Source organism: Neofelis nebulosa, chromosome 12, assembly GCF_028018385.1.
Source record: "Neofelis nebulosa isolate mNeoNeb1 chromosome 12, mNeoNeb1.pri, whole genome shotgun sequence".
Taxonomy (NCBI): domain Eukaryota; kingdom Metazoa; phylum Chordata; class Mammalia; order Carnivora; family Felidae; genus Neofelis; species Neofelis nebulosa.
The window spans coordinates 38,353,473-38,378,389 of record NC_080793.1 but is presented as its reverse complement, the minus strand read 5'-3'; the positions used below and the strand labels follow the sequence as shown (position 1 = coordinate 38,378,389).

Sequence of the window (24,917 nt, the reverse complement as noted above, 5' to 3'; positions counted from 1 at the left end):
GTGTCTCCCACTCTCTCTGCCCCTTTCCTGCTTGCATTCTGTCTCTCTCAAAAATAAATAAACATTAAAAATTAAAAAATAAAATAAAATTCAACCACGTAAATTTGAAGATATAATTGGCCTTATTAAACAATTCATGAATCAGGCAGCACCCCATCTAGCAAGTAGAAAGGACCTCCAAGCAAGAGATACACAAAATGGAAGATTTTTATAGGAAGAAATCTGAAAAAAAAAAAGTTTTTAGCAAAAGAAAAGGACTGTTCCAGGCAAGTTTCTTTTCTGTTAGGGGGAAGAGCAGGGGATCTTACCATGCAGATTACCTTATCTTCCTCTGGGGGAAGGAAAGGGCCCCATTGGTTCTAATTAGAAAATTCCTGACTGACCAGTTAAGACTACATCTCTGGGAAGGTTGAAACTGATGGGGTTTTATAGTGATGAGGGTTTGGAGCTGACAGCCAAGAGAGAATTTTCTTGAGACGTCTTTGGTGCAAAAAAGGTGATTTTATTAAAGCACAGGAGCAAGACTCGTGGGCAGAAAGAGCTGCACTGGGATTGTGCAGAGTGACTGGTTACCTACTATGGAGTTGAGGGAGGTAAAGGCAAAAGGGAGACCTACAGGAGGACTTTGATATGCTAAAGAAGACTTATACAAAAGATGCATGCGACCTTGCTATTGCCAAACTAAGGTTGTTTTCCCTCTAGTAAGGCATTAACATTAAAACAGTAGGAGGTTCCTGGAGAAAAGTTACACTCTATTTTTACCTCAAGTATTTGTCAATGGGCTGCAGGTTATGAGGAAATTTAATTTTACCCGCCATTTCCTTCTTCCCTTTGTACCCTGTATCACCATGGAGGGGAGGGTGATACTAGGGGTTCCAGGAAACTGGGTCTGTAGGTTTCTGGAGATTAGGCTATTGATAAGATTGCCTTTTTCTTGTAATTTACTAAGATATTTGTAAACCGATGGAGACTCATGTGCTGTATGACTGTGATCTCTGTCAGTTGGCCAGTTGTTTTCTTTCCTTTCCTTTGCTCTTGGGCAGCCCAGGAATGCCTGAGGAATATCACACATATCCTACCTGGTGTGTGTGTGTGTACATGCGCTTTGCCCTCAGCTTGCCTTTTGCTCCCTCATCAAAACCACAATTAGTTTAGGCATTAAGCCCCAGTTTGGAGACTCCACTTAAGTGATGCCGGTTTGGGCCTGTGGTTTTCTTTTTAACAATGTTGCAGAAGAGATCACTCCTCTGGTATTTTATAGGCAGAGAGCTCCATAGGCCCCATCTCAGCCATTCTATTCTTCCCCCAAAAAGTGATCTTGGGGAGACAGAGGGGAGGTTTGGAAATGTTCCTGAAGAGATGTTTCTGAAAGGGATTAGGAATTAGTTGGTATGATCCAAGAAGTGGCACCAAAGCATTGGTGTTCTTGGAAAAATAGAGCTGCCTCCAAAATCCAGTGACCCCAACAACAAAGATAGCTGAGAGAGAAAGGAAAGCAAATCTTGTATCTCAGCTCCACCCCCACCCCACCCCCAAGGATGAAAAGCCAGTGGTACGTGTAAAATCCTTGTTTCTCAGTTCCCTGCTCCCTGCCGCCTACCTAGTGGCCTCTTCAGATTCCAGTCTGAGGACCTAGGGCAGAGATTAGGTAAATGAACTGTGACCCAGTTTTTGCATTTGAGCTGCAAAACACCTGGGTTGACCTGGCCTGGGTTGGGGGAAGGGGCCTTCCTGCTACTGCCAAGCTCTGTCCTGAGTCTCACTGAAATCTCAGAGCCATTTTAGAGCAGTGAGAAGAATCTGGAAACTTGGGTTCAAATTTTAGCTTGGCCAGTCATCCTCTGGGTGAACTTGACGCTTCTGTTCCTCACTGTGGAATGAGGAGGAGGTTCAAACAATATTTAGACATCTCTCTAAAATTGCTAGGGGAGAGGGCACCTGGGTAACTCGGTTGAGTGTCCAACTTCGACTCAGGTCATGATCTCACAGTTTGTGAGTTCAAGCCCCATATCAGGCTTGCTGCTGTTAGCATAGAAGCCCACTTCAGATCCTCTGTCCTCCTCTCTCTGTCCCTCCTCCACGTCCCCGCTTGCGTTCTCTTAAAAATAAATAAAACATTAAAAAAAAAAAAGTGCTAGGGGAAGGGCATTGGGTGGCTCAGTCAGTTGAACTTCTGATTCTTGATTTCGGCTCAGGTCATGATCTCAGGAGTTGGTGAGATCGAGCCCTGCATCAAGATTGAGTCCTGCTCCGCCCTATCAGTGTGGGGGCCTGCTTCGGATAGTCTCTCTCTCTGTCTCTACCCCACCCCCCACCCTTACCCTGCTTGTGCTCTCTCTCTAAAAGAATAAACATTAAAAAAAAAAAAAGTCTACAACTCTTTTAATGTTTATTTATTTTTGAGAGAGAGAGAGATACAGAGCACAAGTAGGGGAGGGGCAGAGTCGGATGTTTAACGGACTGAGCCACCCAGGCATCCCAAGAAGAGTTTACAACTCTTGATCTCGGGGTGATGAGTTTGAGCCCCACGTTTGGTGTAGTAAGTACTTAAAATAAAATCTTAAAATAATAAATCAATGTGCCAGCAGAGGGATTGATTTGAATTTTATCCTAGTATTAGCCAATTGGTTTGATCCAAGGAAACATTGGGAGAAGGGAAAGGGGTATGTAAAGGAAACACCCCTGATCCCACCTAGATGTTGGCTGGAGCTACTGATAGTCAAGCCCTCTCCCCACTTTCAGGTTTCTTGTAGCCCTCTCACACTGCCCACTTCTTGTGCTTTAGGCATGAGCATAAGAGAGAGAATATGGTTACTTAGCCTTTTTTTCCCCCAAACCTGTTCTCCTGCCTGGAGGGGATGGGGTATGATTTTGGTAAAGTATTTACTCCTCCATGTAACAGCTGAGGCCAGGGGTACAGCTGAAGCAGATCAATCCCACCCTCACCGCCATGCTACTTTGCCTCTTCTACACCATAGGCATTGAGCAAGTAAGTGAGGTGATTGTGGATCCAGGGTTATATCCTTACTTGGCCGTAGAACTTAAGCCGCGGGAGGGCCGAGGCCATGCCTGACTTGTGTAGAGGATCCCTTTGTCCTACGTGGAGCCTAGGTGTCTGGCACACAGTAAATATTCATAGATATTCAGTAAATATTTGCTAAACAAATGACCTCGAATAGAGCAAAGAAATCTTCTAAGCAGCTTGGAGCTGAGGAATCTGCCATAAGCAGCTTTTACAGAGATTCTTCTAGGGTAGTAACTTAGCCCTGGGGTGTACGGGGAGGACCAAACTCACCCCCCAAAATGCCAGGCTTTCCAGAGTCCCGCCCGCGGTTGAGCGGGCGGGCCCTTACGCAGTCACGTGCAAGCATATGGCCAATCACCGGGGGAGAGGCGGGGCATACCCAGAGGGTGGGAAGAGTCCGCGCTGCTGACTTTTCAGACGAATTCCACACCCGCAAGTGGTCTGATGTCGCGCAGCGGATCAGTTCCTGAGCAGCGCCAGCAGGCGTCGGAGGCGGACGCCACGGCCACAGCCTTCCGGGCGAGCGGTAACCGCAGGGCTTCTGGGACTCGCTGGGACGCGGAACCGAGCCCTCCCTTTCCTTAGGAAGTTATCGTCCCTACCCCCAGGTCCGCGCGCCCACCCGGGCAGGCCTGCGAGACGAAGGGACACGCCTGAGTTGGGGCCGGAGGTTAATTGGAGCTGGAAAAGCTCAAGCCCCGGCCTTTAGCTCCTTCCTGAACGGGACAGGGCCAAGAGGGTGCTTCCGAACTTGGGCCTGCTAGTGAGTGAGACCTAGGACAGAGGTGGTCTGAGAGTTTGGCTGACTGATCGTGCCTCTCTGTCCCCAGAACATCAGCATATCCGCTGTAACCCACTACAAGATGAGTGGGTGCTGGTGTCAGCTCACCGCATGAAGCGGCCCTGGCAGGGGCAAGTAGAGCCCCCGCTCTTGAAGACAGTTCCCCGCCACGACCCCCACAACCCTCTGTGTCCCGGGGCCACACGGGCCAATGGAGAGGTAAGACTTTAGAACCTACATGTGCAGCTGGGCCAGGAGTAGTAGCTTCCCCTTAGAGCTGCCCCTCACCCACAAGGAAGTGGACCTCCTTCTGGGTCATGTCGCACCAAGTCTTTCTGATCCCACAGCAGGCCTTCCACACTCCCTTGTAACCTGTCCAGCCCCTGAAGCCTGCCAGATGACAGGTGGGTATGAAGCAGCAAATGCTTCTAGCCCATTCTTGTCAGTAGGTGAATCCCTACTATGATGGCACCTTCCTGTTTGACAACGACTTCCCAGCTCTGCAGCCTGATGCCCCCAGTCCAGGTAACCTGGCTCTAGATGCTGTTGGAAAGAGAGGCTGGACCTCTTGGGGGACTTCTGCTGCAGAGAGTGATACCCCTCTTTCTCAGGACCCAGTGATCATCCCCTTTTCCAAGCAGAGGCTGCTCGAGGAGTTTGGTAACTATGGATTTCTTCACTTACCTTCAACCCAGGGCTTGGACTGAGCACGGGAGTTGGACCCTGCCCCTAGCACAGCCAAGCCCTATATCTGTCATCTCTCCCTCCATCACCACCTAGTAAGGTCATGTGCTTCCACCCCTGGTCGGATGTAACACTGCCACTCATGTCAGTCCCTGAGATCCGCACTGTCGTCGATGCCTGGGCCTCAGTGACAGAGGAGCTGGGTGCCCAGTACCCTTGGGTGCAGGTCTGTGAGGTCGCACCTTTCCCCGAATGGGCAGAGAGGGGGTGGTGCAGCTTTGGTTCTGGGAAGTGGTATTCCTGTTTTCACAGGGTGTGGTCTGGAGGGGCTGATTTGGTGTCTCTTTGGCTACTAAAGCTCCCTATCCCTACTTGATAGATCTTTGAAAACAAAGGGGCCATGATGGGCTGTTCCAACCCCCACCCCCACTGTCAGGTAAGTGAGTCAGGGGCTCCAGCGGATTTCTGGGGTGAGTCCAAGACAGTCCTGTGGGGAAGGGAACTAGAGGGACAGAGTAAGTATGCTTGTAATGTGGAGGCTTGGGGGTGAAGGATCTATCTGCCTATTCTCTCCTCCTGCCCCTTGATAGGTGTGGGCCAGTAGTTTCCTGCCAGATATTGCCCAGCGTGAGGAGCGATCTCAGCGGGCCTATCAAAGTCAGCATGGAGAGCCCCTGCTTATGGAGTATGGCCACCAGGAGCTGCTCAGAAGGGTAGGAGAAAGCCAGACCCTGTTTCCCCAAGGAGCCCCTAACCTCACCCCAAAAGAGAAAGGTGTGTGAAGGACGATAGAAGGAAAATAGCAGAGAGACTTGATGGGAAGCCATAGCAGTAATCTAAAGGAAAGATGATGGTGGGTTAGATTAGAATGGTAGTGGTGGAGGTGGTAAGAAGCCATTAGATTCTGGGTATATTTTTTCTTCTCCTGCCTATCTGCTGACAACCCCCACCCCTCCACCTTGATGACTTCATCTCCAATTGGTCTGGCCAGGAACGTCTGGTCTTAACCAGTGAGCACTGGTTAGTATTGGTCCCCTTTTGGGCAGTGTGGCCCTTCCAGACACTGCTGCTGCCCCGTAGGCATGTGCGGCGTCTGCCTGAGCTGACCCCTGCTGAGCGTGATGGTGAGTGTCCCAACTGGGACCCTGGGGCCAGGCACTGGGTACAGATGGCTCTGATAGGGCCAGCATCTGCGCCTCAGGCTGAGAGTCAGACTCTTGATTCCAGATCTAGCCTCCATCATGAAGAAGCTCTTAACCAAGTATGACAACCTATTTGAGACATCCTTTCCCTACTCCATGGGCTGGCACGGTAAGGCTTTTTGAGCCCCACCCATGTCTAGCCCCAACACCATTTCTGAGGTCCTGAGACCTAGCTCAGTGGACTGCAACCCCCAGCGGGCTTTGAAATACTTGCTGAGGGAAGTGTCCAGAGCAGGGATGCTGGGACTGAAGGTGGAACTGCAAACTTGGTGCAACTATGTCTCCCATGTTTTCCAATGTCTGGCCTACTCACTGGCAGGGAATGCTGGGAGATGTAGTTTTCAGGTACCTAGCCTGGTTTGGGTGTCGGGGCTAGTCTATAGAACTAAAAAATGGCCCTCCCCAATTATCTCTTTTTCCTGTCAGGTGCTCCCACAGGATCAGAGGCTGGAGCCAATTGGGACCATTGGCAGTTGCATGCTCATTACTACCCTCCACTCCTGCGCTCTGCCACCATCCGGAAATTCATGGTTGGCTATGAAATGCTTGCCCAGGCACAGAGGGACCTCACCCCTGAGCAGGTCAGGTTTCAGAGTACCCTGGTTCCTTGGGTTCCCTTTTCTCTCCCATTTCCCCAAAGGAGCCCAGTGATCATGACCCTGAGAACCTGTATAACATAGGCATTCCTGAGGACTCAGGAGCTGCTCAGCTCTAGCCTCTGGCTATTCTGGCAGTCCTTATCCTCAGCCTTCTGGTCCTACAAGCCTTCCCTCCGCTGTCTTCTAGGCACTCATTACCACTGTTCTACTCATACCACTTCATACCACCATTCTGGGCAGCCCTTATCCTCCCTCATTTGCCCCTGTTCCCTTTCAGGCTGCAGAGAGACTAAGGATGCTTCCTGAGGTTCATTACTGCCTGGGGCAGAAGGACAGGGAGACAGCAACCATCGCCTGACCACGCTGACCACAGGGCCTTCTGCTTGAGGGAACCAGGGCCTAGGGTTTGGGAAGATGTGGGATCAATAAAACTAAACTGTGTTTCTCAAACTTTAATCACATAGTCTAATGCCAGAGGATTATGAACTATAACCCTTGGGGATCTGGGTTAAAGGCACAGTGCCAGCCACAACTTTCCTTTGTCTACAGATGTGCAAAAACTTAGAGTACAAATATTCCACCCCAAATCTCTGAACAAAATTAATACTTAATGTTATGTCTGGCCTATAGATTCTTTTACTCCTGGAGTAAACAAAGGCATCACAGTTTAAGAAACTTTTAAAATCTTGTGTTCTTGTCTGTGGCTAAGGGTTTGGGAAAGCCAAAGCACCCTTTATTGCCACCCCTAGGGTGTCAGCTCATCAAGCCTGGGCCTGAGGGTTTGGTGGGGAGCTGGTGAGCAAGATCCTGGTACCGGTGGTCAGTGGCCAGACACTGGGCTGCTGGCCAGAACCTTAGCTTTGTGAGAGACTGCAGGTTGGCTCTGCTCCAGCCCACAGGGGCTGAAGGGGCGGGTAGGGAGTGTACATGGCTTTGTGTCCTTCTCTAGACTCTCACGTGCAGTATATATGTGCAGACTCTGCACACTTGTGTTCCCCATGTGCCCCAGTCATTGCAGGGGAAGAAAGGAAAAAAACAGCTCTGGCAGGGAAGGGGCTATCAGAGTTAGGAGCCGCAGCACCTAGAAGGAGGGGGTGGTTTTTGGAGGGACCCTGGGTTCTACTCCCTCTCCTCTGGATGGTTTCCTTGGCAAGAATGTATGACTGTAACAGTAACGGGGCATGCAACCCAGGAGACCTGATGCCACCTAGTGTCCTCCAAACTTTTAGGTGAGGATAGGGCTTGTGAGCAATGCAAGGATGGCCAGAGGCTTTTTATCTTCATCTTCTCTCAAGGGACCTGAGTTTGGCAGGGGCTATCATGCCAAGACTAGACAGTGATGACTTGGCCCAGGAGAACCTTGGCTGCCTGCCTTCCAGTCCAGGGTTTTTTCTTGAGACCCTGAACAGGTAGGGTCTGGGACTTGGAGTCTCTGGAAGGAGCTCAGAAAGACATGGTACACATCTTCCTTGAGGTCCCAGTGACTGGGGAGTGGATGTGAACCCTGGGTGATTGGCTGGTTCCTTAAGGCATACACCTACACAAACACCGGACCCCACACTCGATTTGGCTGTATTTTGGAATCATTTGGGAAATTTAAACACTGATGCCAAGGCCAGTTTCCAGAGATTCGGATTTAATTGGTTTGGAGTGTGGCTTGGCAATTTTAAAACCACAGTGTTCGGCAAAGTTTCAGAACCATCGCACCACACAAGTCCTTATCTGGAGTCAGGGGTACCACAGCTCCTCCAGTCACCTGCCCAATGGCTCCTGAGCCACTGAACTTGAGGCTTTGTTTTTGGACTGATGGAAGGAAGAGGGGCCTGAAAACTTCCAGTCCTGCGGTCCCAGGACCCGACTCTAGGCAAGGACCTAGGAATCTAACTCCAGACTCCGTCTCTCAGTCCCGGACGGGACAGGAAGTGTCCGGCAGAGGTGGGGTGGCGGTGATTGGCAGATGGAGGCTCCAATGGGCCCAGACCCTCCCCCTTTTCACCCTTGTCCTTCCATTGGTGCCTGGGTGGAGCCGCCCCCACTGCGGGGGCCCCGGGGCGAGAGGGAGTAGAGGCCGGGGCAGAGGGCGAGGGCGGAGGGCGCTGGCGGCGGAGGCCGCAGAAGGTGAGGCCTGGTGGGGCCGGCGGGAATATTGGAGGAAGCCTTGCCAGGAGAGGGCGGGGCAGGGTAGTGTACGATCTGAAGGGCCTGGAGTGATTGACCGACTGTCAGTGTGTGTGTGTGTGTGTGTGTGTGTGTGTCTGTGTGTGTCTGTGTGTGTCTGTGTGTCTGTGTGTCTCGATGTCAGTGTGTGGACCTGTAACTGAGTGTCACTTGGTGCAACTGGCAGTTAATATGACTGCGTGTGTCAGTGTGCGTGTGGTTGAGTCTGCATGTGGCTGTGCAAGTGTGGGATTATGTGTTCTGTCAATGTGCAGTTTTCGGGTTGTGTGTTTGTGTGAGAGGGCCTGTGACCACATGGGGAATGTATTTTGGGAAGGTCTCTGTGGGATTTAAGACTGTCTGCCAGTGTGAGAGTCGGGGGCTGGGTTTGTGTGTACCATTGTGTGACTTCAGCAGTAGCAGAGCAAGAGTGAGATTTGTACTATGTGTGTGTCCTGTGTCCTGTGTTAGACTAGAAGTGGAGCTGTGTTGTACTTGGGGACCAACTTCAATAGTCAGTGGGACTGACCTTTCTATTTTAATGTCCAGAAAAGACAGACTCACCCCAACACACTTGGCTTCCCTTCCTTTCTGTGCTCTAGAGTCCCTGTCATTGGCCTACTGCTCCTTATTTTTTGTTTCCCTCAGTTTCCTTATATGTCTTTTTCTCTCCCTACTACTGTTTTCCTAGAGCTGTCATTTTCTGTGTCTCCTCACAGTTTTGTTTCCCCTGGTATCTCTGTGTATCTGCTTTTTAATTCTGCTTCTCATGTCCTGTGCATCTCTGTGCCCCTATGCCTGACTTCCCTGTTCACCTTTGTCTTTTTGGCTACGTGGGGGCCTGGGGCAGTGATGAGATGTGGGATTTGCCATACTAAGAGCTCCCTAGAAGAGGGGACTCAAACCATGATGAAGATTTGCTTTTAGGGAGTGCTGTGACCCCATTGCAGGGGCAGAGTGCTAAGTATCTGTGTATCTATGTGAGGGTATGAGTCTGAGTGACAATGAGTGTATCCATGTGACTGTGAGTGGCTGTATCTGAGAGTGTGTGTCTGAGGGTAAGTGTGGGTCTTATGTATCTGGCACCAAGGGACCAAAGGCATTTCCTGGTGCTGGGGCCCAAAGAGTGGAGGGGGAGGTGAGAAATGGCTGGAACGTCCTGGGGCGGAGGAACTGGACTCTGGATTTTCTTTATATCCCCCAACCTGGGGCCTCCTTTCCCCTCAAAAAACACCTAACTATGCCCTAAGGAAATATTTACTGGGGAGCGAAAAGAGTGGGGCATGAATCTCTGATTTTTCATTTGGTTATGTCCACATGTGTTCAAGGGAGTGTCTTTTAATTGATTGTGTCTATTAAGTCCACACATGAATGTGGCTGGGTGAAAACATAGGAAATCTCTCCCTGACAGGGATATAAGCAGCCCTCCTTTCCCTCTTGCTGGCCCTGGCTGTGCCTGTGGCTTCATTTCCAGACTGGGGGGAGGCCTCTTCCCTTCCCAGGGCCTCGGGTGGGAGGGGGGTGAAAGCAGAGGAGGGAGGAGGAGAGAGGGAGGTGGGGGCCTAGCTCAGGGCGGCTGAGCTCTAGGGCCCAGAGGGGCGGGGGGAGGGAAAGGGAAGGAGGGGATGATTCTGGGGTCCCAGAACTGAGTGGAGCTGAGACGGGTGCTGTAGCTGGTGGGAGGAAGTCCTGGAGGCCATGGACACTCAACCACTGGGATCACCGAGGTAGGGCAGGGCTGCGTAGGGTAAATGTTCTCTGGGTGGGGGGTGGGGGAGTGGGTAGGGGTGAGCCACTAGACACATTCAGACAGACACATGGAGGCCCTTACTCTGCTCTACTTGAGAGGGATCTGTGCTCTTCCTCTCCTGGAGCCCTTGCCTGCCTGGGCCCTCTCTGTTTCTGCTTCTCCTGTCCCCATGGCCACTTCCCCACTGCTTTTCTCATCCTGCCCTTCTCCCATCCAGAATCCCTCTCTCCTAGCACCCCCACCTCCATACACACATGGTTGCTTACTCCCTCTGCACTTCTACTTCCCTGCTGCCCAAGCCCATCCCTTGCCTCACTGAGCCCCTACCACCTCCCAGTCCTGATTTCTGAGCATCTCCTGGTTCTGTAGCCTCCACTCCAGGCCCCTTTCCCTGCAGACTCCTAGCTCCTCTCAGCCTCCTCTCCCCTCCCCGACACCCTGTCTCCATCTCCTGGCTCTTCGCCCGCCCCCAGCCTCTGGCAGCAGCCAAGGCATCTGGATCTGCTTAACTCTGCAGTCTCAGCCTGCACCCTCGCCCCATCCAGCCTCACAGGCTCGAGACCAACAAGATTCCAGAGTCAGGCCCAGATGAGTGGTCCAAGGAGCCAGGCCCAGGAGAGAAGAGGCCTGGCAGCCAGAGCAGGGCTAGGCCTCATGGTAGGAGTACAGAGTGGACTCAGACCTACCATGACAGCCCTCCACCCAAAGGTGATGAAGGCTGTCTCAGGTCAGTCAGAGGCAAAGACTAGTCCTGGGCCAGGTGGGGGTAGACACTGGAATTCCCAACAGCTGGGTTGGAGGAGTTAATGGGAGTGACTGCGCTGGTGCCAGCACTTGGTGCCAGGGGTGGGTGCCAAGAGTGGTGTGTGTGTGGGGGGACTGCTGGCACAGTCTGTCGCCTCCGGCTTTTGTTCTGGGCCCTAGGCCCAGCACTGAGATGGAGGGTGTGAGGGTGTGTGTGTGTGTGTGTGTGTGTGTGTGCATGCATGCACACGCAGCACTGGGTATATGGGGGAAAGGAGACTTAGATCAGATCCCCTAATATTTTCTGATATCCTTACCCAATTTGGTACCTTAGTTTTCTTCCTAGAACATCACAGTTTAGAAGAGGAAGAGGCAGGCTTTAGCCTCCAATCTGGGAATGGGGGATTGCTGACCCTACCTCTCTCCCCATAGATGAGCAGCAGCTGCTCAGGGCTGAGCAGGGTCCTGGTGGCCGTGGCTATAGCCCTGGTGTCCACCTCCTCCCCCTGCCCCCAGGCCTGGGGCCCCCCAGGTGAGAAGAATCCTGCTATATGACTCTAACTCCGACTTGTGACTTGCCACCCTCACTGTGGGCCCTTTCCATGCTTAGTCTATGACTCCCCAACCCCTGACATGAAACCTGGCAACATTTCCTTTCTACCCTGTCTTCTGACATCTGTCTCCAGATTATAACATGATGCTTTGACCCAATGACCCCCCCCCCCCCACACACACACACAGGGCTTAAAAGTCTGCCCCTTACCCCATTGTGCTCACTGAGTGGGGGCTGGGATGGGAGAGAGGGAAAGGAAGAAAGAGCCTCTCCTCAGATGTGCCCTCCACAGGGGTCCAGTATGGGCAGCCTGGCAGGTCCATGACACTGTGTTGCCCTGGAGTGACTTCTGGGTAAGTGCCCCATCTGCCTATTGGGCTGATACTCATGACCCTTTCTTACTCTGTCCAGTCCTCATGTCCCTCCCATCCTTGCCCCCTGTGTCTATAATTCTCACCTCTCTAGCTATCCTAATCCTCAAACCATCCTTATTCAACAGAAAATTTCAACCAACATGTATTGAGCACCTGCCAAGTCCCTGGTCTATTTTAGGCTCTCGGATCCAGCAGAGCACAAGCCTGGCAAGAAGCCCGCCCTTGCAGAGGTTACATTCTAGTAGGGCAGATGGACAATAAGCAAATAAGCATGGTACTTGCCAGGTACTAGTACCTGCAGGGCAGAAAATCAAAAGAAAGTGATGTGGAAGAGATAACTGATAACTGATTGGTTACTTTTTATTGGTAATCAGGGAAGGCTTCTCTGAGGAGGTAATATTGAAGCTAATTTCTGAAGGTCAGGAAAGAGGCAGAGGGAACAGCTAGTGCAAATGCCCTGAGGTGTGAATGAGCTCAATACTCTTGAGCAGAAAGAACACAAGTGTGACTGGATTGTGGTGGGTGAAGGGGAGAGAGAGAGGAGCTGAAGAAGGAAAGGAAGGCAAGGGCTAGATCACCAGGGGCTTTGTAAGCCAGCAAAAGGACTCTGGTTTTTATCGCAAGCACAGTGAGAAGCTGATGGAGAGCTGTGGCATGGCTTACACTTTAAATCTTCCCTCTATCATATGTCATCTCACCCCCAGGGCCCCGGTGTCCTGGTTTCGGGATGGGGAGACAAGGCTGCTCCAAGGACCTGACTCTGGGCTAGGGCATGAACTGGTCTTGGCCCGGGCAGACAGCACTGATGAAGGCACCTACATCTGCCGGACCCTGGATGGTGCACTTAAGGGCATTGTGACCCTACAGCTGGGCTGTGAGTTGGGGAGAGAGTATTGGGTGGCAGTGATGAGATAAGGGGCTCTTGGAGGGAGTCCAGGACCTGAGTAAGCCCTTTGGGATGGGGAGGACCTGGGGACTTCTCAGATTCTGGTTATACCCTCTGCCTCTAGACCCCCCAGCCCGCCCTGTTGTCTCCTGCCAAGCAGCTGACTATGAGAACTTCTCCTGCACTTGGAGCCCCAGTCAGGTCAGCGGTTTACCCACCCGCTACCTCACCTCCTACAGGTGTGTGCATGATTGGGTGTGTGTGCCTATACATTTTTTTTTAATGTTTATTTTGAGAGAGAGAGAGAGAGAGAGAGAGAGAGAGAGCATGCACACAAGTGGGAAAGGGGCAGAGGGGGAGAGAGAGAGAGAGAGAATCTCACTGTCAGTGTGGAGCCAGACATGGGTCTTGATCTCATGACTGTGACATCATGACTTGTGCTGAAATCAAGAGTCAGATGCTTAAATGACTGAGCCACAAGCGCCCCTGTGCCTATACTTTTGGGCGTGTAGGCACAACGTGGGTATGGGGGGCAGTGAGGGAGATCTTGAGGAAGGCCTTAGAGAGAGGCAGGATCCTCTTTTCCTTCCCGAACTCAGATGGCACCCTTCCCTGCCAGGAAGAAGACAGTACCAGGAGCTGATGGCCAGAGGTAGGACATAACGGAGAGGTTGGGGGCTCCAGCTAGGTCCTGCAGTGAGCCTTTCCAAGCTCAAGATCACATCCTCCCTCCTAGGATGAGTCCATCCACAGGGCCCTGGCCATGCCCACAGGATCCCCCAGGGGCTTCCCGCTGTGTAGTCCATGGGGCAGAATTCTGGAGCCAGTACCGAATCAATGTGACTGAGGTGAACCCCCTAGGGGCCAGTACACGCCTGCTGGATGTGAGCTTGCAGAGCATCTGTGAGTACTCATTCCTACTGCTTCCTCAGATCCCCACCTCAGAGACTCCAAATGGACTCCAGAGTACAGATAGTCCAACACAGAACCTCCCACTGTCAGAGTACCCAAATACTTCCTTCCTGACATAGACCCCATTTTAACATACAGATAGCCCCCATGGAGACTAAAAAGCCAAAGAGACCAGAGCCCAGCAGGCAGAGTTACTTCAGTCTCTAGAGGCTGCTGTCACTATCCCTTCCTGGCTTCCTAGCCCCAGAGTTGCCTCTTTGCTTCTAGCCCTGTGTTGAAGGCCGCCATATCTCATGTCCTCCCTGCCTGGTGTAAGCCCTTGCTAGTCTCTCTTTCCTATTGATCTGTATGTGGGAAGGGGGAACTAAAGCTCTAGCTGAAATTTAGGCTAATTAATTTTCTTCCTTGAATAGAAAGCAGAATCACTCTTTAATTCACTAAACAAACACTTCAAAAACCTGTCCCTAGATCTCAGCTCATTTTATAATAGGGATGATAGACAAGTCCTGAGCCCAATGGATGGTCAAGCTTAAGATTTCCCCATACCCCTTGGAAGTGCCTCCCTCAGGTACCTTTAGGCATGCACCCACCTTCCCTTCGGAGGTAGTGGGGAGAAGGGACGGGTACCTGCTGCCTGTCCTGACTTTGTGTCTCCACCCCCCTCAGTGCGCCCTGACCCACCTCAGGGGCTTCGAGTAGAGTCGGTACCTGGCTACCCCCGCCGCCTGCGTGCCAGCTGGACATACCCGGCCTCCTGGCCCCGCCAGCCCCACTTTCTGCTCAAGTTCCGACTGCAGTACCGTCCAGCGCAGCATCCAGCCTGGTCCACGGTGAGACCTGGAGTATGTCCCAATCTGGGGCTATAGGTTCTGCCTCTGGTTTCATGTTCCTGGTTATTCTTCATTACTTTCTGGCACACTAGCAGGTCACTGAAGTCCTGTAACCTCCCCCCATACAGTGCTGTCCATGGGCCAGCCTTTGTGCTGGGTGCTTGGGTTGGAGCAGGGCCTTACAGGCCTAGCCTCTGCCCTGGGGGGCTGTAACTCTAACATAAACCCATCCGTGGGAAGACAGGAGTGGCTTTTTACAAATAACTTTTCTAGGAAAAGGAGTGCCTTTCACCCAGAGGCACAACCTCATACAAACATTCATACACCCAGATGAAGATAATAGTGAATTCCCACCTCTGGAGATGTTAAAGATTGGCTAGCATCAAGTCAGGGGAGCAGCGGCCTCAGATAATAACCAATATTTATGGAGCACTGTCTGCTCGCCAGGCGCCATACTACACATTTTACATGCATTATCTTGTTCAGGTATATTCACCTCTACTTTACAAATGAAGAAACTGAGGCACAGAGCAGCCCAAGTGATATAGCAAAGATTTGAACCCTGGCAGTCTGATGACACAGCCTGTCTACATAACCACTATGTACTTTTGTCTTTCAAACACTAGGTGTAGACCTGACACCACCAGCCACCCCACATGAGGCCAGATATCTCCAGCAGTCTGACAGGGACAGGACTGGGAGGAAGGGGTGCTGTTTGCTAACTGAGTCTGGAAGGCAGGTAGTCTTGGCACTTACAACCTGGATAATGGGCCAAGGAACCATCTTCATTCCCAGGTGGAGCCAGCTGGATTGGAGGAAGTGATTACGGATGCTGTGGCTGGGCTTCCCCATGCTGTACGAGTCAGTGCCCGGGACTTTCTGGATGCTGGCACCTGGAGTGCCTGGAGCCCCGAGGCCTGGGGGACTCCAAGCATTGGTGAGAGACTGAGCCCTGAGCCCAGGGCATGGGCGGAGGGCCGGCCCCACAGTCTCTGTCAGCTGGACGGGTTTTGGGGTCTTTGGTCTTCTTCGCTTCAGCTTGGGTTGCCTGCGGCCCCGCCCTTGCTTAAGCTCTGCCCCTCAGCTTCCACCTCTGTTAGGTCCCCAGAAGCTGGCTCTCCCCTTTCAGCTTCCACCTCCTGGGTACCCTTCCCCGCTCCTCCTCGTGTGGGCAATTCTTCTCAGGTCTCCCCTCCCTTCAGGGCCCCTGCCAAAGGAGATACCAGCTGGGGGCCAGCCACACAAGCAGCTGGAGGAGGAGCTTCAGGCAGACTGCCCTGCTTCCCCCAGGCCCTCCCTCTTGCCAGATCCACGGCCACTTGGTGAGCTTGGGCAGGTGAATCAAGGTTGTAGAGGACAGGAAAGCCCCAGAGAGAAAGGATTTGGTTAGGCAGCCTCACTCTCACAGTGGCATGTGACCCTCCCCTCCCCCAGACCACAGGGACCCCCTGGAGCAGGTAGCAGTGCTGGCATCTTTGGGAATATTCTCTTTCCTGGGACTGGCGGCTGGGGCCCTGGCACTGGGGCTCTGGTAAGTAACTGCCATTGGCTCTCAAATTCTGATCCCACACAGATGCTCTAATACCCACAGACCAAACCTATTCCCACCCTTCATGATTTCCCACTGAAAAATTTATGATTCTGGAATGATTCCTCTACTCCCTCCAACCCCCAACTTCATTATTTTCACGGATTTTTCTCCTGATCCTTTACTAATACACTGTTTTGGAGGAGACAGAGATGCCCCACCATTGTCAGGGAGACAGCTGCCTTTTTATGCTCTAGGCTGAGACTGAGACCAGATGGTAAGGATGGACCCCAAAAGCCTGGGTTCTTGGCTCCAGTGATGCCAGTGGACAAACTTCCAGGTAAGTAGGACCTCTAGGAGGTTTGGACCTGGAGATGTGTGCCCTCATTTTGAGTGTCTGGATTAAGAGCCAGATGCTCTAGTCATTGTAAGAGTGTTGGAAATCAGAGTTGGGTCACCTCATTCTTCTGAGCTCAGGAATGGAACTTTCATTCTTGAGTCCTTGGGCTCAGAATGGAGTCTCTTCCTTCTCTTACACAGTATTGGGGATCCTAGATGGGCCCCTTATTTTCAGGGTGTTAAGCTCAGAGTTGGACATCTATCCTGATTCTTGGGGTATCTTGGATCAGAGCTGGGTCCTCTCCCTTATTCTTAATGTACCTGGGCCTAGAGCTAGTTATACTCCCTCATCTTTAGGGTATTGGGGTTCAATCAGAGCTGGGCACCCCTATTCATTCTTGAAGTGTTGGGCTCAGAGCTGGGTCCCTTCCTTCATTCTCAGGGTGTCTGGGCCAAGATCCAGTCCTATTATCTCCCTTGATTTGCCTCCTGCTTCTTCTAGGAGCCCCAAACCTGTAGATGACCCAGGAGGGCTTCAGCTGATTCCACCTATAACTCTGTCTTGCTGGTGTGGATGGACAGACAGATAAAACCCAGGCAGGATAGATCCCCATGGAGGCAGGGGGGCGGGGAGTGGCCTCAGCTGGAAGTTCTGTTTGGAGCCCATTTCTATGAGACTCTGTGTTCCCAACCTGCCAGCTGGAAGTGTCCAGACGTCTGATTTCATCTCAGAGTTGGAGGTCTACCAGAGTAATGTGTGTAGATGAGTATGTTTGTGTCCATGTGTGCCCATGTGTATGTGAGGTAGGGAATGTGTGTTCTCTAAATGTATGCATGTAGGTGCCTGGGGAGTATGTGTGGGTCCTTGGCTCTTGACCTTGCCCCTGGAGGGGTTTGTGAAGATGTGAATAAAGAGAATGAAGAGGTTCTTCTGTTTATTGACGTTACCCAGCTTCAGAGTCAGGGCTCACAGGAGAACGCATAGAACTTGGAGACCACAGTCAGAGACTATTGTCCAATGATGCTTTATTATTTTGACTATTAGGGCCCCTGGTCCATTTTCCCTATCAGCTCCAAATTCAGGTTAGGCAGAATACCCTGGAATCTCCTCCCTTGGCGCTCAAACCACCGAGCCAGGCTGCGGTTCTGAGGATGGATGCAGACACTGCGTCGAGACAAGTGAAGCCTGGGAAAGGAAAGGTGCAAAGCCATAGTCATAGCTTGGAGATGAGGTTAGGGTCCAGGGGTTAGGGCAAAGGCTAAATGAAAACCTGAGTCAGCATCAGAATTAGCAACTGGGGTTGGGGTTGGGGTTGGGGTCAGCATCAGGTTGGGACTGAGGTCAGAGTCAGGGGTCAATATGAGGGGCAGGGTCAGAGCTCACACGAAGGCCTGGAGGTGACAGTCCCCATCAGCTTCCTGCAGTTCCACCCGGATGACTTTCCTCAGTAGCTTGTTCGAGAGTGGCTGGCGGTAGAGCTGAGTACAGCAGGTAATGCTGGGTGACAGTAGCAGTGCTAGGGGACAATGGGGCCATGTGTTCAGAGGACTCCTGACCCCAAACCCTTCTATCAGACAGCTGGAGGATGGACTTCCTGGGTCCCTTTCCTCCACCCCATTTACCCAAATCCCTGGCCTTCTAGACCCCCAAGCACTCACCTGCTCCAGGGTCTGGGGTCAGCAGCAGCAGTAGCAGAAGGAGGCTGCTAGTGGGTGAGGGCCCCTTCATGCTGCTCAGCTTGGATACTTCTCTCTTCTCCTCCTCCCCTACCTTTTATCTGGGTGCCTTTTACCTGCGGCACCAGGTGAGTCAGAGGCAGGTGAAGATGTATTGCTCATCCTGTGACATTCCTGAGCCCTAATTGCCACAGACCCCTTCCTCTTCTAGGGCTGCCATTTCCCATGGCTTCTAAGCCCTGGACAGAGAAGCTGGAGAGAGGGGTACTGCATGATGTGAAGGCTGATGACATAGTGGCCAAGTAAGGGCAGCTAAGGATCCACGGTGGCATCCAATGATGGACATTCATACTCATATACCCATAGTCACATTCATAGTCACACCTCAATCACTCAGTCAACCTCACATGCTCAGACAACCAAGGACAGAATCATATAGCCCCAGTTGGCCTCAAAGTCCCACTCCCACACAGTTGTGTCTTCACAATCATCCAGTCACACAATCATATGAACACACACAAATTCTGATAGGGGAATTTTGGGTGGGGTGGGAGCAGAGGGCAGGCCAGCACCAACTTGCCTTCATCTTCCCCTCTATATACTTCCTGTCCTAGCCTGCCTGTCTTATCAGGAGAAATTGATGAGAATGGGTCCCTAAAGCAAGTCCTTCTGGCTGAGGATGAGTCTTGGCTGGAACAGTTACATCCAGAGTGAGAAGCCAGGACAAGGCCCTTTTTGGTACTGGGGTACCTTGGGGATGATGAAGTAGGGGCTGCTTTTCCCAGGGAGATGAGACAGGGAGGAAGGATGGGGTGGAAAGATGAAAGAAGGTAAAGTTCTTTGGTGCCAGGTTGCTGATGTCAAACAGGGAAAAGACCCAAGAAATCTTACCTTCCTGTCTTTGCCTAGTCCTATCCCAGAAATGCCAGCCTCTTGCCAGGAGGGGTGCCTGGGGTTTCCAGAATCAGTCTCTGGTTTATGCAGACATCAGACTCAAGAGCTCAATGAGCTTTCTTTTGTTCTATTCAAATTCCAGCCAGGCCCTGCTCCCCAGCCATGTCCTGTAATACCACCCCTACCCCAACCCAGGCCCCAACCCTTACACTTTCTGCATCCCATCCTCTTGCTAAAGCCCCAACCTCTCATCTCCTCCCTGTCTCTTTTCTCCTATCCTATAACCAGCCCTAATTCCCTTTTTCCCCTCACCCTCTAAAACAAAAGTTCTCCTCCTCTTCTTGTGCTTTCAAGGAAGCTGGGAACTGGCTATGGTTGGGGCAAGTTGCTAAGTTTAGTGCCCCTGGCACCTTGAAGAATTTCCCACTCCTGGTCTGGGGATTTCAACCCTCAAGTCTTGCTCTGTATTCGAAACAAACTGAGCCATAACCCAGTAATCCAGACTTTATCTGGTTGTTGCAGGGGGGGTGCCTTGTGCAGCCTTCTGCTCTGTGGCCAGCTATCCTCTATGGGGCAGGCCTTCTCTTGGGATAGGGACCCAAACCTATCCTGGGCATCTTTCTGCTGCAGGGTTGCTGAAACAATCAGGAGGGACCATCAGTTCCAAGAGTAGGAACTAGTCCCCCTCCCATGCTGAACATTTCAAGTTTCTCCTCTCTTCTGTCCAGGGTGAGGCTTGAAGGTCTTTCCCTGGAGTTTGTCTTGTGAATACTCAGGAATTCTGATAGTGTCCTGGTGAGGTGTAGGCCCTGGGCTTGACAGGGTACTCCACTTTTGACAGGGTTCTTGATGTAGACATTGTGAGGAAATGGCTCAAGAGTCTGGGTCTGTTCTTGAAGGTGGCCACAACCCAGAGGTCACTCATCTTGAACTGATAGTACCAGAGGCCTTAGGGTCTCTCTCCCACCCTCCAGTCCGGACATGTACCCCAGAGCTCAGGTGCAGCTCTTGAGGTGCCATTGTTTTATTACAGATCTCCATCAGCTGGCTGTCTGCCATATACTTTGTGGTCTTTTCTGGACCAATCGGTCCGGACACCTGGGAAGGCAAGTAATGAGTTCTTTTGGGTATGTACCAATTTCTCCCCTTTGGCTTCTCCAAAGATAGGGCCAAGTGGTTTCCCCAGCCACAAGCTGCTGTGGCAGGGGCAGCCCCAGGCTAAAAGTTAGCTTTGCCCTCATCCATACACTGGGCTGTCTCTTTAACTTAATCTTCTGGTACCTTTTCTGATGCTGGAACCAGTCCCTAAGAGAAGCAGGCCCACCAGGAGGCCCTCATCCTCAGCACTTTAGGACCTAGAGGGTCTCAGGTTAACTAGATGACAAGATAGAAAGGGGTGGCAGGAGCAGTGGCCTTTGAGTTCTAGGGACACAGCAAGAACTGTTAGGTAAGCTGATGCCAAGTATCTTTAAACCCGGGAAAAGACTGGAGGAGCCAAAAGTTGGGTTATTAACTGTAAGAAAGATCTCCAGCAGTCCCAAGTAATTCCCCTGTGGCAGGTTGAGGGAGTCAGCCTCTAAGAATCTTCCCTTCCCCTCCCTGCCTACTTCCTACAACCCTGGGCTTAAAATATTTTAGATTCACTCTCAGGCAAAGAAGATGCTTCAGACACCTGGCAAAGTCCTTTCTAGGAGGGAAGTGGAACACATCTATGTGGGGATACGGGTGGGAGAAAAGACCAGGACAGGACTATTTAGTTCTCTGCATATAGGCTACTTACAGGGAGGGGTGGGGGGTAGGGGGTGGGGAGGTTAGGTGGCGGAGGGCAGTTAAAGACAGTAATGGGAGGCCTGATACTGATGAGGGATCCTTAGGAATAACGGGGGCCTGGATATGGAAGGGCACCCAATCAGGGAGGGAGGCCCTGTCAGTAACGAGAAGCAGGCGTGTAGAGGGGCTCCCAGACCGAATGGCGGCAGCGGCGGCAGAGTCAGGAGGGCAGCACGGTGACTTCGGTTTAAATCTTTAATGCACCGGCTGGCTGGGCAGTGGCGGCGGGGGTGCGGCGAGGGAGGCCGCGACCCGAGCGCTGGGGGGCAGGGCCCAGTCCGCTTGACAGACAGCTCATCAGGCCTCGCAGAGGCTCCAACTTCTGCTCCCGCGGATGCGCCGAGCTGCAGGGCAACCCGACACTGGCATAAGGCAAGGAGGGGACTCCCAGATTACCCCCATCCGTCCCCCGAGGCTGAGCCTCGTATGCCCCGGGCGGGTCCGCGGCGTCGCAGCCCCCTCACCTCCTGTCCCTCCGCCACATGCGCAGCCAGGGGAAAAAGTAGAAGCAACCCCAGTAGATCCTGCGGAGAGAAGGCAGAGCCGGCCGGGGGGGGGGGGGGGGGGGGGCGGGGCTGACCCCACAGACTCTGCGGTTTAGACGCCTCGCCCCTCTCTAGGAAGGCTCCGCCCCGCCCTTTAGAGGCGGTTCCCTTCGCAGCCCACGCCCCTTGAGGGGCCCCACGCCTCCCGCCCGCCGAGAACTCGCGCCCTCCCCCACCCCGGAGCGGCTAGGTTCCTCCTCCGCAGAACCCGCCTCCACTCACTCCTCCTCCGCCTCCAGCGCCACCTCGTATCTCCTCAATCCCGACATGTCCTGGGCTCCGAACGTCTCCTGGGGAGCAGCATGATTGGGTCAAGGATTCTCCAACCCCATGTCCCCCTCTCTGTCATTCCCAGGACCCGTCTGACCTGTTCTCAGGTAATCTGAGGCAGGTGCCCCCCGGAAGCCTCAATTGCCACATCGGGATAGGGTGGGGGATTGAAAAATTGGGAGGCACCAGACGTTAAGGAATTAGGAGGTCGGTCACCTCGGGGATCTGGGACATTTAGGGGATCAGGGAGAAAGGCTTTGCGGTCATGGACCTGGGATATTCGGACCCCTGGGTGAGGATTTCGGGGGTGGGGATCACCTGGAGGGGGGCTGAGGGGTCGGCGCAGCCTAAACTCCCGCCCTCCTTGGCTCCACCCCGGAAACAGACCGTTACCGTTACGTCATAGGGACTCCGTCGCGCACCAGGGGTGGGGCTTGCCTATTACCCGGAAGGAGCGAAGTCAGGGTATTCCTTCAACGGAGGCGGAGTCAAAGTGACACACTGGAGGTGGAGCCAGGGTCTATCTATCCTAAGGGGGCGGAGTCGGGCCTTATTACTAGGATGTGGAGCACAGGACCTTCTTTTACAGGGATAGAGTCAGATTTTGTAGCTCTCTCCCTGGAGACCAGGGAGCAAGAAAAGAGCTTTGGGACGCTATCCAGTACTGTTTCCCAATCCTCTCTCCTCTTTCTTTGGCTTCTGCCCTGCCACTTGTCTTTCTTGTCTGCCTTATTCCACTTGTATGACCCGGGTCTGAGGAGGAATAGGTCTCCAGAGAGGGCCCAGCCTAGATGGAGCAGGCTGCGGGAGTACTTGTGTGAGTGGCCTCGTTAATGGTCAGAAGGTTACAACCCTTCCTCTCTGAGCTGAAAGCTATATTCCTGTGATTTTTGTTCCTACTGTCATTCAATTCAGCAAATTTATCATGCTATGAATGGGTATACAGCAGTACAGAATACAGATTATTACAGTACACAGCACACTGGTTGGAGGCAACAGAGGGTGCTGCAGTAGAGTCCAGAAAGAGCAATTAACCCATTATGAAACGTTGGACATAGCTGCCCCAGTTGGTCTGGGGATGGAGGAAGGGAGCCTTCTAGCTGGACTGTAAGGGAGAGAGTGACCAGAAATAAGTGAAGTGAAAGTTCCCTCAGGCTGAAGTGTGGAGAATGGAGACAACTACTCTCTCCCCTCATCCCACCTTCTTTCTCCCTGTCTCATACCTCTTTTCCTATGCTTGGGCCACAAGATGGCAGACAGATCCATGGGCACTAGTTGGGCTTTATTGGAAACATTGCAGTCTGGGTGTGGAGGAGAAGCTGTGCTCCTGCCACACTCATCCCTGCTTACACTTAGACTCACTGCAGGCCCTGTCCCGGCAGGGTCAGGTCTGGTGCAGAGTTGCCAGAAGGCTGGTCCTCTCTTCTGGTCCTTTGTTCCTCAGAGCCTCGATGATTCACAGGGCTCCCTCTGAGACTGTCATGAGTTAATGACTGTGGTACTTGTTCTAGGGGAAAGAGAGGCAGGGTCACGGGTGTCTTGGGCAGGGGCTCTGAGGGAGAAGGCAGGGCTAAGGGAGAGCTGGGCTTGCCTTTGCAGAGTTCTGCGATCTCCAGATGATGTGGTCCATTGAGGGCTGTTCTGGGGTGTACAGAGCTGGTGACCTCTCAGCACAGTGAACCTGGAATCAGAAGGAATGGAACAGCCCTGAAACCCAGCTTCCTGGCAGGCCCTGGTGTGTGGGGCAGAAACTGAGGACCATATCTGGGAACCTGTTTCAGGGGCTTCCTTGTGGGGAGGAGCTTGGCAAGAAGGGGAGTAAGATGGTGAGTGGAGGCCCAGGTGATGGAGCAAGTGATTGGGAGTAGAGACTGGTTACTCTTCACCCCCCACCCACAAGACAACAGCACCTTGTAGCCATTGTTGAGGAGGAGGTAGCAGCAAAAAGGCACCAAAAATGTTCCTGGGAATTGGTGTTGGTTCACCAAGAGAGTCCTCAGAGTTGTTGGCATCATTCAGAGCTGGGTGGGTGGGTGGGTGTAGGGGTTAGGGCTTGAGGGGCTTTAAGGTGGGAAGACCATAGTCCTGACTAGAATTCAGGATGCCTGTGTCCAGGGTCATAGCTTTAATGTTCCTCTCTTTCCCATCCATGTGCACTGTCCTTTTCTTCCTCTGGAAACCTAGGCTAAAGGAGATAGAGCCTCTAGAGAGAAGGGCAGCCAGAGTACTGACCCATGTAGGAATACTGGGGACACAGGCACATCTATATAACACAGGTGCACACATGGGACACAGGAACACCCACACTACACACGCCCATGTATAGATTGCACAGGAATATACACAATGCACAGGTAAACCCACAGTACACAAGGACACATAATCACAAGGACACACCCATTTGGCACATGTACACTGTCAGGTTCACAGACACACTTGGACCTGGGTGTTGACCTGAACTCACAGTCTCTTTCACAGATTCTCTGATCCCTCCTCTGCCCCTCATCTTACCATTTGCTTACTTACTTTCCAGGGGAGACCAAGAAATCAGTATGCTGAGAAGAGGAGAGGTGCTGTGCAGGGGCCATGGAAGATGGATAGAGATGGACAAATGGGTAGAATTTTGGGGAGCAGCAAATGTGTGGCTTGCAGGAATCCTTCTGCTTTGCGTGGAGCCTGTGTGAGACTGTGAGACTGGGTGGAAGAGAGTGAGTGGAAGAGTGAGAGTGAAGGTAAGGGAATCCACGGTGGTCCCGTGATGTGTGCGTGAGCCTGTGTGAGAATAGTTATCTCTGGTTTATGGCCTCCTGAAGCTTTCTTTTTTTACATCCAGAAATTTTTTCCTTTCTGTTGTGTAATAAAGAATTTTGACTGCTCTTTGTTCCTGATTTCTGAAAGTTAGACTTTAAATCTTTGAATTTCCCAAGTAATAGGAGTGTCTTTGTTATTTATGAGTCCTGCTGATTGTCACACCTGAGTTTATGCTAAGAGATGAGATGACTTAGGATCATCTGGGGGCTGGTCACCAGGAAGACTAACCATGTCACTGGAGAGCTGGAGCTTTGAGCCTGTACAACCTCTGGGAAGGGGAGGTGCGCTGGAGATTGAGTTCAGCCAACAATGCAGTCATGCTTACGTAATGAAATCTCAGTAAAAATTCTGGACACCAGGGGTTCCTGGGTGACTCGGTTGGGCACCTGACTCTTGATTTTGACTCAGGTCATGATCTTGCGGTTTGTGAGTTCAAGCCCTGTGTTGGGCTCTGTGTGGATGGCGCAGAGCCTGCTTGGGATTCTTTCTCTCCTGTCTCTCTGTCCCTCCCCTGCTCTTACCTACA

At 52.2% G+C, this 24,917-nt stretch overlaps 4 protein-coding genes across 10 annotated transcripts; 2 read left to right on the top strand and 2 right to left on the bottom strand.

The window, feature by feature from the left end:
• The first annotated feature begins 3,396 nt into the window (after positions 1-3,396).
• GALT (galactose-1-phosphate uridylyltransferase) lies at positions 3,397-6,747 on the top strand. 4 transcript variants are annotated; one of them, XM_058695039.1, is made up of 11 exons: positions 3,397-3,551; positions 3,856-4,025; positions 4,256-4,331; positions 4,418-4,466; positions 4,587-4,716; positions 4,870-4,926; positions 5,081-5,203; positions 5,482-5,614; positions 5,718-5,801; positions 6,119-6,273; positions 6,569-6,747. In XM_058695039.1, exons 1-11 carry the CDS (start codon positions 3,470-3,472, stop codon positions 6,647-6,649), a joined length of 1,140 nt encoding a protein of 379 aa, XP_058551022.1. In that variant the 5' UTR covers positions 3,397-3,469; the 3' UTR covers positions 6,650-6,747. The 4 variants fall into 4 exon arrangements, with proteins under 4 accessions (XP_058551022.1, XP_058551023.1, XP_058551024.1 ...); XM_058695042.1 differs by lacking the exon at positions 3,397-3,551 and adding an exon at positions 3,584-3,695; XM_058695040.1 differs by lacking the exon at positions 4,870-4,926.
• Positions 6,748-8,301: 1,554 nt separating this feature from the next.
• On the top strand, positions 8,302-24,456 carry IL11RA (interleukin 11 receptor subunit alpha). 2 transcript variants are annotated; one of them, XM_058695026.1, is made up of 14 exons: positions 8,302-8,409; positions 11,375-11,474; positions 11,788-11,848; positions 12,574-12,743; positions 12,880-12,994; positions 13,375-13,407; positions 13,492-13,658; positions 14,334-14,497; positions 15,293-15,434; positions 15,700-15,819; positions 15,932-16,028; positions 16,283-16,365; positions 19,969-20,062; positions 24,114-24,456. In XM_058695026.1, exons 2-14 carry the CDS (start codon positions 11,375-11,377, stop codon positions 24,262-24,264), a joined length of 1,497 nt encoding a protein of 498 aa, XP_058551009.1. In that variant the 5' UTR covers positions 8,302-8,409; the 3' UTR covers positions 24,265-24,456. The 2 variants fall into 2 exon arrangements, with proteins under 2 accessions (XP_058551009.1, XP_058551010.1); XM_058695027.1 differs by lacking the exon at positions 8,302-8,409 and adding an exon at positions 10,056-10,175.
• Positions 17,374-18,160, bottom strand: CCL27 (C-C motif chemokine ligand 27). Its single transcript, XM_058695048.1, has 3 exons — positions 18,024-18,160; positions 17,749-17,881; positions 17,374-17,550 (listed from the first exon to the last, which is right to left on the bottom strand). The coding sequence occupies exons 1-3, from the start codon at positions 18,091-18,093 to the stop codon at positions 17,406-17,408; spliced, it is 348 nt and encodes a 115-aa protein (XP_058551031.1). The 5' UTR covers positions 18,094-18,160; the 3' UTR covers positions 17,374-17,405.
• On the bottom strand, positions 17,374-22,055 carry LOC131491745 (uncharacterized). 3 transcript variants are annotated; one of them, XM_058695052.1, is made up of 5 exons: positions 21,974-22,055; positions 21,533-21,600; positions 21,230-21,289; positions 18,024-21,109; positions 17,374-17,550 (listed from the first exon to the last, which is right to left on the bottom strand). In XM_058695052.1, the coding sequence occupies exons 2-4, from the start codon at positions 21,577-21,579 to the stop codon at positions 20,953-20,955; spliced, it is 264 nt and encodes an 87-aa protein (XP_058551035.1). In that variant the 5' UTR covers positions 21,580-21,600; positions 21,974-22,055; the 3' UTR covers positions 17,374-17,550; positions 18,024-20,952. The 3 variants fall into 3 exon arrangements, with proteins under 3 accessions (XP_058551035.1, XP_058551033.1, XP_058551034.1); XM_058695050.1 differs by having other exon boundaries at positions 21,899-22,006; XM_058695051.1 differs by lacking the exon at positions 21,974-22,055 and adding an exon at positions 21,678-21,892.
• Positions 24,457-24,917: the final 461 nt, after the last annotated feature.

Excerpts from the sequence above, each read along its gene's own strand:
- CCL27 (XM_058695048.1), bottom strand. The coding sequence starts at position 18,093 with ATGAAGGGGCCCTCACCCACTAGCAGCCTCCTTCTGCTACTGCTGCTG. Across the intron at positions 17,882-18,023 it reads GACCCCAGACCCTGGAGCAG|CACTGCTACTGTCACCCAGC; the intron begins GTGAGTGCTTGG and ends ATTGTCCCCTAG. Across the intron at positions 17,551-17,748 it reads TGTCACCTCCAGGCCTTCGT|GCTTCACTTGTCTCGACGCA; the intron begins GTGAGCTCTGAC and ends TTCCTTTCCCAG.
- GALT (XM_058695039.1), top strand. The coding sequence starts at position 3,470 with ATGTCGCGCAGCGGATCAGTTCCTGAGCAGCGCCAGCAGGCGTCGGAG. Across the intron at positions 4,927-5,080 it reads ACCCCCACCCCCACTGTCAG|GTGTGGGCCAGTAGTTTCCT; the intron begins GTAAGTGAGTCA and ends GCCCCTTGATAG. Across the intron at positions 5,204-5,481 it reads ACCAGGAGCTGCTCAGAAGG|GAACGTCTGGTCTTAACCAG; the intron begins GTAGGAGAAAGC and ends TGGTCTGGCCAG.
- IL11RA (XM_058695026.1), top strand. The coding sequence starts at position 11,375 with ATGAGCAGCAGCTGCTCAGGGCTGAGCAGGGTCCTGGTGGCCGTGGCT. Across the intron at positions 11,475-11,787 it reads CCAGGCCTGGGGCCCCCCAG|GGGTCCAGTATGGGCAGCCT; the intron begins GTGAGAAGAATC and ends TGCCCTCCACAG. Across the intron at positions 12,744-12,879 it reads TGTGACCCTACAGCTGGGCT|ACCCCCCAGCCCGCCCTGTT; the intron begins GTGAGTTGGGGA and ends CTCTGCCTCTAG.
- LOC131491745 (XM_058695052.1), bottom strand. The coding sequence starts at position 21,579 with ATGTCGGGATTGAGGAGATACGAGGTGGCGCTGGAGGCGGAGGAGGA. Across the intron at positions 21,290-21,532 it reads GCGCTGGAGGCGGAGGAGGA|GATCTACTGGGGTTGCTTCT; the intron begins GTGAGTGGAGGC and ends TTCTCTCCGCAG. Across the intron at positions 21,110-21,229 it reads ATGTGGCGGAGGGACAGGAG|CTCGGCGCATCCGCGGGAGC; the intron begins GTGAGGGGGCTG and ends GTTGCCCTGCAG.